At 45.0% G+C, this 12,486-nt stretch overlaps 1 protein-coding gene across 2 annotated transcripts in view; it reads right to left on the reverse strand.

The window, feature by feature from the left end:
• ME1 (malic enzyme 1) overlaps positions 1-12,217 on the reverse strand; it is a 385,689-nt gene extending 373,472 nt beyond the window's left edge. The window contains exon 1 of one of the 2 annotated variants that reach the window (XM_068281558.1): positions 11,993-12,217. In XM_068281558.1, coding sequence (XP_068137659.1) covers positions 11,993-12,097 — 105 coding nt within the window. In that variant the 5' untranslated portion in view covers positions 12,098-12,217. Of the gene's footprint in view, positions 1-1,604; positions 1,649-11,992 lie in introns of those variants that run through there. The other variant, XM_068281557.1, reaches the window with a different exon arrangement.
• Positions 12,218-12,486: the final 269 nt, after the last annotated feature.

The following is a 12,486-nucleotide window of genomic DNA, read 5'->3' on the forward strand; positions in this document are numbered from 1 at the left end:
TTTGATCCCGCTTCATCAGGCAATAACAACGGAGCAATAGCATATGTGGTCAGTAGAAGAGCCAGGTGCCTCTGTGAGGGTTGAACCCCCTTTTTCTCATCTACAGAGAGTGACTTCTTATTCCTGAGTGGGGTCAGGAAAATCTCCCCACCTGCCTTTACAGTTGCCTAATGGTAACCCTGGTTTGTGAGCATTAATATTTACTCTATCTAGTAACCATTTACCAGTACATATTACACTATTGGGGGGGCTCTTGGTGTTCCGTGTTTTTAGCTTCTATATATGTGTGCACATGTATTTTACATTTCATGTTGGCTGAAGTAAGTGGATTTGCAGTATATATAAATTGCCGGGGAATCTCCTTCATTCAGAACTGAAGAAGCTACCATGTAGAAGAGATAATACATCCTCTCTAACAGAAGCCACATAATATTAGTCAAATTGTTCTTAAAAAAAAAATAATAATTCCCTGATTTACCTCAAGGTGTTTTTTTTTTTTTTTTTAGAAAGCTCAGAAATGCATTATTAGTGGTGCAATAACCTCCCTAAGGAGCTGCAAGGAAAGACTAGAGCAATAAGACATACCAGTGTTAGCGCAGAAAATAAATACACAGAAACTTTATGTAAGTCTAAAAAAATCTGTTACAACAAAGCTACAAGAGGCAAGGGAGGGATTGTAAGCTCTATTGGACACATGATTTCCATAAAAAAACAGGCTGGAAGCAGTAACATTTTACGAGATGGGGAATAAACCTGGAATGTGATACAATCTAGAAGGGAAAAAAAACTCACAGACGCATTTCAGAAGTCACAGAGCAAATAGAAAATTCAACAATTCCCACCACTAGTGGGCCAATTAAATATTATTGTGAAATGTTATGTCATTAAAGTGGAATATAACCCAGAATGTCTTCTTTGCTCTAAAAGATTATTTACAGCATATATTATACTAACACAATGTTGTTGTTTTTTTTTGTGAAACAGAATTCAAAGGGTCACATCACAGGGCTGACTCTTTCTTCTGCAGGGAGAACCCGCATCCGAACTGCTGTTAAGCTTATCTTGTGTACACATTCTTTACTTGATACATTTATGTAAACATTCTCTGGCTGTGCAGGACTTCAGCTGATGAGTCCTGGGGTGAAGCACAGGTCAGAAATCACTGGTGGCTGCATTCACAACAGAATTCCAACAGTTATGAATAAAATGTACCAGAAGCTTTAAAAATAAATTAACTGAACTTTGGGAAGTTATAATGTCTAAATGAATAATAATACTTGTGCACAAAAACAAATATGATAATTGTATGGGTTATAAAAAGTAGGAAAACACATTTTTGTTGAAAATTTTGTCAGAGTTTTAAACCGCTTTAAGAAACACCTTCAAACACCCTCTCATAAAGCAGATCACGGCTGACATTACTGAGAAAGGCATCCCTACCTACCCTTAGTAAAGTCATAGTTTCTAAGCCAGAATGTTTAAAATGCATTTCATGAAAAAGAAAAAAAAAATTCATTAAGTTATATACAGAACTCCTGTTACTCCTGTACTATTCTTTAAGTAACGTCACCTGCAGATGAAATGCATTACTCTGAGAGATTTACCTTATAATTCTCACCCATTGATGCAGCCTGTTTGGTTGGGGTGAATTAGTGAAGGGAAGTTAGGTTTTGATCTTTGAGAGATCAGGTGATGTCCCTACTAACTTCATTTAAGATTTTGCAATCAATAGGCAAACAGTGAAACATTTGGACAATGTTTGCCCATTGCAAAAGTTTACCTCACAATGATTTACATTCTAAAATTCTTTACTGTTGGCATCTTTACTGCTGTCACGGTGAATCGCTGTGGAAAGGTTCCCCACCCCCTAACTATGAAGTGAGTAAGAATATCACCTGGTCTCTCACAGTACTCCAGGGGAGAAGTCATAGCCTAAGTTAAACAGCACTGAGAGTGTGGAGTTACATACCAATATACTGCTATATCTAGACAACAAAAGCTTTTCTGGAAACACTGGATTATTTATTACGTTCTCTGTACTGTCATTACAGTTCATCTTTAAGTATTATGCTACAACAAATAGGACTAGGCCCCAGCATGCTAAAGTAAAAAAAAAAAAGAAGGCCTAAGCCTTGCCCTTCATTTAGCCGCTCTGCTACATTTGTGCCTCCAACTGGAGCCAGTCAAATGGAAGCCAAAGGAGGGGCACATACTCAGTTCCATTCAGCAGTCCCTGGATGACCGCACTCCTGCCTGGATGTGTACAGCAGCTGCAACCGGAAGCATTCTGCACATGCACACTTCAGAAGTGCTGCTCACGTTTCTAGGAAATATGGGAACGCAGTTTGTCCACAGTCACCAATCACGTATCATTTTTCAAACATTGGTAAATTCAAGCAGTCCGATTGGCTGCTGAGGCAGACTGCTCGCCATAACTCCAGGTTTGCTTGTGCTACATCCAAATTCTATGTAATTAGTATTTTGCTGGACATAGCACAAAAAACATTAGTTGAGCATGTCATACACATTAATATCAGACACTGCATTGAGTGAAAAGTAAAAGTCACTTGCTTTTCTATGATGGACTGCAGCTGCTGCATATGCTTGAACTGTATACTGTGTTGAACTGAATATTTGCTACACAATCTGTGATTGTGGAATTGTATCACCATGTTATGCCACCCTTTCGGTTTTGGACTGATGCATATGATTGTTGGACTGTGATGTTTTGCATCATGTATGTTCACTGTAGACAATTTGGGGTGTTGTGGTGCGACGGTCATGCCAATAATCTCTTATGTCAGCCACCATCAGCCATTGGGGCTCTACCTACCCCTTCCCCCACCACCACACTAGCCAACACAGAACTGCTCCTCCCATGCCACGCTTCACCCACACATCGCATACACCAGTACACTGCTTCTACAGTAGGAATCATGTGGTGCCTCTCTTCCTGTGGGCAGGCTCCTGTTCAACTCTGTCTGGAGCCATATCCAACAAATCACAGGCTCCAGGGTTCCGTGCAGACCAGTGGTTGAAGGGTGGTCAAGAAGGTGCCCTCATGAGGCTAAAAAAAAAAGGACTATGATCCCCTTGGTCCTCCTTGCAAACGTCCACTCCTTCCCCCAACAAGTTGGTCTCCTCAGTGACAGAAGGGAGCTTGGCAGAAATACTCCAGTCCTCTTCTTCACAGAAATGTGGCTACACAATGACATCCTTGATAATGCCCTACATCTCCCAGGATTCAGCCTCATCTGGGCTGATTGCGACTTTGCCCTCTCTGGGAAAAAGAGAGGTGGAGGTATCTGCTTTTACAACCGCTCCTCACGGTGCCCAAACACATCTGTACCAGCCAAGAAGTGCTCCTCGAAACTCAAACTCCTACCTGTCAACTGCAGGCTGACATACTTGCCATGGGAGTTCTCCTTCTACATCCTTGTTGGCGTGTACATTCACCTGATGCTGAAGTCAAATCTGCCTTGCGTGACCTCAGAGAAACCATCTCGCAGTGGGAAATGTCCCTTCAAGACTCGCTGTTCATCGTTATGGGAGATTTCAATAGGGCTAACCACCGCCAAGAGCTGCCACATTTCCACCAACATGTTACATGACCCACTAGGAATTCGAACACCCTCAACCATTGCTACATGGTCCTTAAAGTTGCATACAAAGCTGTCCCGAGGAAAGTACTTGGCTGCTCCGACCACTGCCTCGTCCATCTGATACCTACTCACAGGAGGTGCCTGGAGTCAGTAAAACCAGCCCTAACGTTCACCAAAGTGTGGTCAAGTGAGGCCAAGCTCTAACTTCAAGTCTTCTGTGACTGTACTAACTTCAAGGAACTGGAAGTGTCAAATCTGGATGAGTGGACTGGCAATGACAATAGGAGGGCAAGGAGCAACCTTAACCGGGAACTAAGAGTAGCACCCCGCCCAAATGACTTACAAGCTGTTTGAAAAGGACTCAAGACCGCCATCAACTTCTAGCCCCCCCCCCCCCCCCGCCCCCTTAACATGCAACATCTAGCATTGAGCTAGCCAAGGAACTCTGTCATTTCTACTGAAGGTTCAAAAACCAGGTGGTACCTGCAGGGCACTCGATGCCACATGCGCCCCCCTCCCTACTGGTGGGAATGTCCCAAGTCCAAGCTCAACCCCTCCGTTTGTGTACGAGATCGATTTTCTGCGCCACCTGTCACTACTGTACTTCCGCTGGGCTTTTAATACCATCTGCCCGCACATCCTACAGGAAAATCTTTCAGCACTTGAGGTCCATCCCACCCTATGCCTATGGATCATGGATTTTCTAACCAAAAGAGCCCAAGTTGTCGGGATGGGGGATATCGTCTTACAACCAAAGGTCACCAACACGGGTGCCCCCCTAAAGACTGTGTCCTATCTCTGATCCTGTTCTCCCTCCATACAAATAACTGCAGATCCATGTCAAACTCTGTGAAGGTCAAGGTCAGACTCTGTGACCATCGTCGGTCTAGTCACCAAGAGTGACGGCAGGCATACTGTCAGCAGGTTGACAGAATATGCCTCTGGTGTAGAAAGAACAGTCTGGCCCTCAACAAAGCCAAAACCATTGAGATGATCATTGACTTCAGGAAGCATGCCCACTCCCAATTTACACTGACATGACTGAAGTTGAAAGGGTACCCTGCATCCACCTTCTGGGCTCAACTATCTCCAATGACCTGAAATGAAAGGCCAACACCATTTCTACCCAGAGGAAAACCAAGCAAAGCTATTTCTTCCTTTCGCCAACTGAAGAAGTTCAGTATGGTTCAAGAGCTTCTGACGAGTTGAATTGTTGAATCGGTCCTCTATTCTTTCATCCTGGTCTGGTACACTGGTTCCTCTGCAAGTGACAGACATAAACTACAGAGGGTCATCAGATCTGCAGAGAGGATCATTGGGAAACCCCTCCCCCCACTTGAACTCTACAACTCCAGACTGCGCTCCAGAGTGTTGAGGATTGCCAACAATCCCACTCACCCAGGCCACTGCTTCTTCAGTCTTCTCCCATCAGGCCGAAGGGTTTTTGAGCCATCTCCACCAGAGATGCAAGGCATGGAAAGTTTGTTTGCCTTGGCTGTTAACCTCTTGAATTCCCTCCACTCCACCCAGTACTTCCCATCTCCCCCTCTTGAGTCCTGTGGCCATGGTTGTTGTTATCGATAAATTGTCTGCAAAGCTGTAACTGATCTGTCTATTGAGTAATTGCTTTTAAAATTCCAGCTTACATTGCTGTATATTATATGCCTATGTATCTTCGATGTTGAGTCCTGCATGTGCCAAACCCAGTTCCGGGCACAACCTAGTCATGTGTCACAGATAAAAATGATTTTGATTCTGATGTTTGCTAAATTGGGAGCAAGGGTGCTGTAAACAATGATGAAATATATTGTGCAATAGAATTATTCCTGGGCCCCTGTACCAGTATATTTGAGTTTTAGAGAAGATGTCCCACTTCTTGCCTGGCTTTCCTGTCAGCCTGCTTTATGCAAATGAGCTGTGTCAACCCTAACCACCCCCCTGGAGGTGCCTAACCCTAAGCACCCCCCTGGTGTTGCCTAACCCTAAGACCTCCCTGGTGGTGCCTAACCCTAAATCTCCCCTGGTGGTGCCTAACCCTAAGACCCACCTGGTGGTGCCTAACCCTAAGACCCACCTGGTGGTGCCTAACCCTAACCACCCCACTGGTGGTGCCTAACCCTAATCTTGACAGTGTTACATTAAATCCATTCACCGTTTTGCAGTTAAATAACTTCTGCAGTTTGGCTTATGTAGGGCGCTATTTATAAATAACGTTACTGTGCTCAATAATGTCTGCTGTTTGGCATATGAACGGCGCGATTGATAAATAACGTTACTGTGTGCCATTTTTCTTCTTTTTTCCCTGTGCACCATTATTATGCAGTACTAACGATAAATAGCGATAAGCGTATCTTTTTAATGCGGCGCCATTTTTATGCATAGGCGCTGTGCGCCATTGTTCACTGATCCGTCCTCAAGAGCCTGTTTTGAAATCAGTAACTACTTCCTCCAGATGCCACAAAAATAGCTCTGGCAAATGACCCTGCTGAGAATGCCTATGCAACACTTTGTGGTATTGCTCCACAAAGTTACAAGAAAACATGGGAGCGCAATGACTGTCTCATTCCAAGCCATTTTCTTGCACTTCCATCTCTCCCGGCATCAGATTGGAAGTGACATAGGGTCTGATCCCTCTCTCTGCAATGCTTCTCAATGAATGACAAATTGACATCTAATTGCCATTCAACTTATGTGGTGAAGTGTGCTGAGTAACATATGCTAAAGATAAGAGCTTATCATATGGACATTATAAGGGAAGCTGTTTCATGTCTGCAAACATTCATCAGTGTCATTTGATAACTAGCTGTGTACTATTTTGCTACAACACTGAACAAATTGCAACAGAAAATGATATGACAATTGACAACCCCATAGACCTGAATGTAACTAGAAGAACTTACAGGATATGCATTAATATGGACAGTTACTACAAATGATTTATTAGATTATTAGAATAGTGCACAACAAGTTATTCTGTGACAGGCCCTGTACCACCAGCCATGGTTTGCACACTGTGTATTTTCCATCTGTTTCCTAGTCTCAGTTACCTCACAATATACTCCGTTATGATTTTATCAGAAGTACTGTAAGTTCTGGTGGACACAGAACTATCAGTATTATAAAAAATTGCAAAGTGCCAGTCACACACTGGTGTTGTCTGGGCAGCCAAGAAATTGTTCAGGTGCGAAATTCTCAAGTAGTTTAATAGTAAACAGCACATTGGCATTCAGGGAGTAATGTATGCCTTTCTGAGTATTTAAGATTCACCATGGGAACCCGAGGTGAGAGTGATATGGAGACTGCCATATTCCTTTTAAACAATACCACCTGCCTGGCAGTCCTCCTGATCCTGTGTCTCTAATATTTTTAGCTATAGACCCTGATCAAGCATATGCAGATCAGGCACACTGACTCAGCTGACTCAGGTTTTACTGGATTAGCCATATGCTTGTTCTAGGGTTTTGACTCAGCCACTACATATGCCAGAAGATCAACAGGACTACCAGACAACTGGCATTGTTTACAAGGAAATAAATATGGCAGCCTCCATATCACTCTCACCTCGGTTGCCCTTTAAAGGGACACTTAAGTCGTCCCAAAAAAATGAGTTTTACTCACCTGGGGCTTCCAATAGCCCCCTGCAGCTGTACGGTGCCCATGCCGTCTCCTTCCGATTTCTCCTGTGCCCGCCGGCAGCCACTTCCTGTTTCGGCGTCAGGAGCCGACAGGCTGGGAACGCGAATGATTCTTCGCGTTCCCGGCCACAATAGCGCCCTCTATGCTGCTATAGCAGCATATAGCAGAATAGAGGGCGCTATTGTGACTGGGAACGCGAAGAATCACTCGCGTTCCCAGCCTGTCGGCTCCTGCCGCTGAAACCGGAAATGGCTGCCGGCGGGGACAAGGGTATCGGAGGGAGACGGCATGGGCACCGGACAGCTGCAGGGGGCTATTGGAAGCCCCAGGTGAGTAAAACTTTTTTTGGGGGGTTTGACTTAAGTGTCCTTTTACGCATTACAGCTCTGTCTTATTATCAGCAGTATTTCCTCAGCCACACACAAATGTTTAGGCTGAGGAAAATGCTCAGCCAGGGGAGCTGGCTGTATTAGTCTGCTGTTCAGGCACTCTCGAAAATGACATTCCCTAATCCTCCTTAGCTGCCCCAACGGATGAGAGTCTGTATGTAGGCTGTCCCCTGCTGGCAGCACTGAACTGTATGCCACATACAGTATAATATTTGCTTCGCACAATGGTCCTGCCTATCTGTACCATGTGCTGTTGCTATCGTTAGTCAAATTGTTGTTATTGTTGTTCTGTAGCTATTACTCTGTACCATGTTGATGTGATTAATTTGCACTACCTGTACTTTGTTTCAATGGCCATGCGTCCACAAATAATTCCGGGTGCGGCGTCTGCCGCATTTGGCGAATAAAGTTGATTCTGATCTGCCTCATTTGCATAGATCATTTTTATTAACCCTTGCAATTAAAAAAATATATAGCAATGGACCTCAGACAAGCTATCATTAGGACTGGTACGATATGTAACCATGTTTACCTCATCAGGTCACGTCAGTTCAGGCATGCTTTAAAGGTCAACTGACCTGAGAGGTATTTGGAGGCTGACATATTTATTTCCCTTTAAATAATACTCGCTGATCTTTCATGCATCAGTGGTATCTGAATCACACACCTGAAATGAGCATGCAGCAAATTCAGTTAACCCTTTCCACTTGTATGTCCCGCATATGCGAATTTCCAGTTTCTTTATGTCCCACTATGTGGGACATAATTTCAGTGGCGGTTTGCAGGCACATCTGTGGAAGGCAAAGTCCAATCTCTCTCCCCTTGTATAGTGGGCATGAAAGAGTACATACCCAAACAGGTGGTACCCCCCTGCCCGAAACCGGAAGTGCGCGATCAGCGCTACCAGGAAGTGACCAATGCATTGAATTTTCCATGCATTTTCCTTGCTGATTCCTTGCAGATTCCTTGCTTATTCCTTACTGATTCCTTGCTGATTCCTTCTTGCAGATTCCTTTCTGCAGATTCCATTGCAGATTGCTTGCAAAGTTGCATAGAGGAGCAATGGCATCCTATGCAATGGACGTGGAGGAGCATCTAAATAGTAGCTAGCATTTCATTGCTCTAATTCCCAATCGAATAACCAAAGATTGCATCGTGTGTAGTGACATGAAGACACTGGGTGACAGGCATAAAACCAAAATTTACTATACCTTGGCTTTCTTCTCTGCTACCAGCCAATAGAGGATGCCAAACTGTCCAAATAAGGTATTAAATTAAAGGTTATAATGTGTTCTTTAAAATAAGATATACCATGTTACTATGTTATGTTTCATGTTAAAATGGGCGAGAGAGTAAGAGGGAGAGTGCATTTCTGTAAAAAAAAAAACTCAGAGCAGAAACGACTCCCATTAGGAAAAAACCCAGTGGAAAGGGTCTTAAACTTAAGTCAAACTTCTGATCTACATGCTTGTTCAGAGTCTATGACTAACTGTGAGAAAACGCGGAAAAGCCGCCGCGAGTATTCATAATAAGGCGGCTGATTCCGCGTTCAACATGGCAGCTTGCGCGCATGGGCCTGCATCCACTAGCCTGACGGAGCGCGGAGAAACCGCCGCATGCCCAGTGAACAAGGCGGCGGATTCCGCGTCCGACGCGGCGGTTTGCACGCATGGGCTTACCACTAGCAGTATGGCTGAACGCGGGGAAACCGCCGCATGCTCTGACAGCGGTGCGGCTGGCCCCGCGTTCAAACCAACAGATACATTACAACACATGTCTGGTGTGGCTGGGACTGATAGTCCACACAGGTTCAGAAGGACGCGCGCACTGAGAGGCAGAGCCTTTATGGCAGTCAGAAGGGTGTCAGCTGATCTAGCCGATCAGCTGACAATTCTATCAGGTTTCATTGGTCCAGCACTTAGGGGAGGCGCTGGAGAGCGCTGGTATATATATACTGGGTGCTGGTCATTTCTCTGGTGTCTGGCGTTGCGATCACTACGTGATAGCACTCAGACCTTGTTGGTATCTGTGATATTATCTGTGTTATTATCTAGACAAGTTCCTGGGTGTTGATGATCAAGGGCCTCACACCTCAGTCTAGGGAAAACTGTATATTATCTGTGTTATTATCTAGACCAGTTCCTAGGTGTTGATGACCAGGGACCTCACACCTCAGACTAGGAATTAGCTTTACCATCTAGTTATACTCAGACCAGTTCCAGGGTGTTGATGATCAAGGAGCTCACACCCAAGACTAGGCATTGTTGATTATTTGTTATGACCTTCTGCTTTCCTGACTACTCTTCTGATCTCTGATTAGGTACTTCGCTATATCTAATACTCTGTTGCCGAACTCTGCTTGTCTTAGGATTCCGCATCTGTCTCCTGTCTCTGTCCCTGATCTGTCTGTCTGTTGCCGACCCGGTTTGCCCGACCTCGAGAGCTATCTCCTCAGTCAAGAGATAGCTCACAGACCTGGGGGTGACACCCTTCCTTGGTGTCACTCACACTCTGTCCTTCCTACTCCTAGCCTGACCCCTCCCAACCGGAAAGTCTCAGGCTTGCGGAAGGAACGTGTTACTGTGCAGTACTCCTTACTGCTGGGCACCTGCTCCTCAGGTGCAGTCCTCAAAGTATTTCTGTTGCACCAAACACTCTTATTACCCAGGTTTCCAGAGGTTAGAGATATATCTGATTATCGGTGATACTGTAGATCATCAATAATCGGGTATATATCTGTATTCTCGGTGATACTGCAGATCACCGGTAATCAGACCCTCTCTGTGTTACACCAATCGTTACACTAACAGTATTAGAGGCAGATAATCGGCAGAACAGCCAGGCAATCTGCATCGTTTAAAAGTGAATAAATATGGCAGCCTACATATCCCTCTCAAGTCAGTTGTCCTTTAAAGGGAAGGTTCAAGGAGGTGTTTAATAAAATAAAAATACTAATCCACTTACCTGGGGCTTCCTCCAGCCCGTGGCAGGCAGGACGTGCCCTCGACGCCGCTCCAGAGGCTCCCGGTCTTCTCAGGTGGCTCACCCAACCTGGCCAGGCCGGCTTCCAGGTCAGGCTCTTGTGCGCTCCAACGTGCGTCTCACGCGGTCGCACTGACGTCATGGGACGTCCTCCAGGCTGTACTGCGCAGGCGCAGTAGTTCTGCGCCTGCGCAGTACAGTCCGTAGGACGTCCAATGAAGTCAATGTGCCCACTTGAGATGCACGTTGGAGCGCAAGGAGAAGCCCGACCAGGAAGCATCGTTAAAACATTAGGTTAGTGTTGGGTATTAGAAGAATTGTGATGGTTAGGTGCAAAACTGACGTGTGGGCTGTGCACAGGTAGTGGTCAGAAAGGAGTTATGATAAGGGCTTGGCCCAGAAGAGGGGAGGTACATGGAGAGGTTAGAGCTGGGGGGGGGGGGGGGGCCTTGGGGCAACTACAGATCCGGGATATAGGTGGCAAATTATCACGTTTGCAATCATTAAAGCTTCAGTGCACCTTCATATGTTTTTACACTGCTCCCTCCCTCCTCATCCATAACATAAAATATGCATTTTTAAAATGCATATTTTGAATAGCCTAGTTTTTAAAAGTCATAGAGGTGATTATGTGTCCTCCAGTGAACCTTGCTGTGCTGTAAAGTTGGCCTCAGCTCTCATTTGGAGAAAGGTGGGTCAGCCAGGTCCTCCCCTGCTGTTTGCATCCCCCCTCCCACTGACACCTACAGAAGGGCAGGTGAGGGGGCACCACAGTCATGCCCGTTCCTGACTGGCAGGTCAGATGAGCAGCAGCTTGGCCCAGCTTACAGTTCTATCTTCCACAGAGCAGCAGTGGTCACATGTCTGCCAGTGTGTCTTTTAAAAGCAAAGAATTTAACAGGATTTGTAAAGATTAAAAAGTAATTTATGTGATTGGTAGGAGGAAGACAGAGATATGTGTTAAAATATCTGAAGGAGGAGAGGGAGATTTAAAATAACAGAACCAAGGACATTTGCATTCAGAAAATATATAAAAATTAAAAGCTCCTCTTTTTACTTCTGTCATCATTATTACAAATAATTCTGTTTTTCTCTGAACCCATGTTAACGGTCCATATGTTTTATAGAAATGTGAGATGAACAGTGATTATTCTTTCTGTTGAGCAATGAAAAGCACTGTTGTAGGAAAAACAAACATGGATAGATGTGCAGCATATAGGCACTGTGACATCTCACAGCAGCAGGTAAACATAAGCACAGGCCAGATAGATGTGGTACTGATGCTGCAGCAGTCACTACACTGCTGGGGCCTGCAGTCTTTCCCAGGCACCCCCTGCAGTATTACTGCACAAGCCATATTCTCTGCTTGCTAGCTCTAAATACCTTGTTAAGATGTGGATCTCTAGTTATATCGTAGCCTCTCTTCCTGGTGTACAGGAATGTCTGGGCACCATCCTGCTCTTCTACGTGCTGATTCTGAGAAGACATTGCTGTTCTAGGTCCAGAGGGAAGCTGTAGTATACACAGTAGTAAGACTGCTTTCCCGTGTGGGTTGTAATATGCTAGGTGTGTTGTTTGCCTGGTGTGGGAGCAGGAAGGCTGTAGCTGTGAGGATCAGCTGACAGATTGTATGTGACACTAGAGGACAGGAGGAGGGAAGTGCTGAGTCACTGGCAGCGGCACACAGAAGTGCTGAGCTTGCCTGGGCAGATAACAAGTCTTCCTTATTTCCTGATTATCTTCCCATGTACACGCTGTAAAGTTTTATAATACCATGTTCATTCCATCACTCTTTGCATTGCTGCTAAGGCTAGTGAATCTGACTCTGCCTTGCAGTCACAGTCCTCACTCTGTTATACGGAGCATGCTCATCAGGC

This window comes from Hyperolius riggenbachi, chromosome 4 (assembly GCF_040937935.1).
Source record: "Hyperolius riggenbachi isolate aHypRig1 chromosome 4, aHypRig1.pri, whole genome shotgun sequence".
NCBI classification, from domain to species: domain Eukaryota; kingdom Metazoa; phylum Chordata; class Amphibia; order Anura; family Hyperoliidae; genus Hyperolius; species Hyperolius riggenbachi.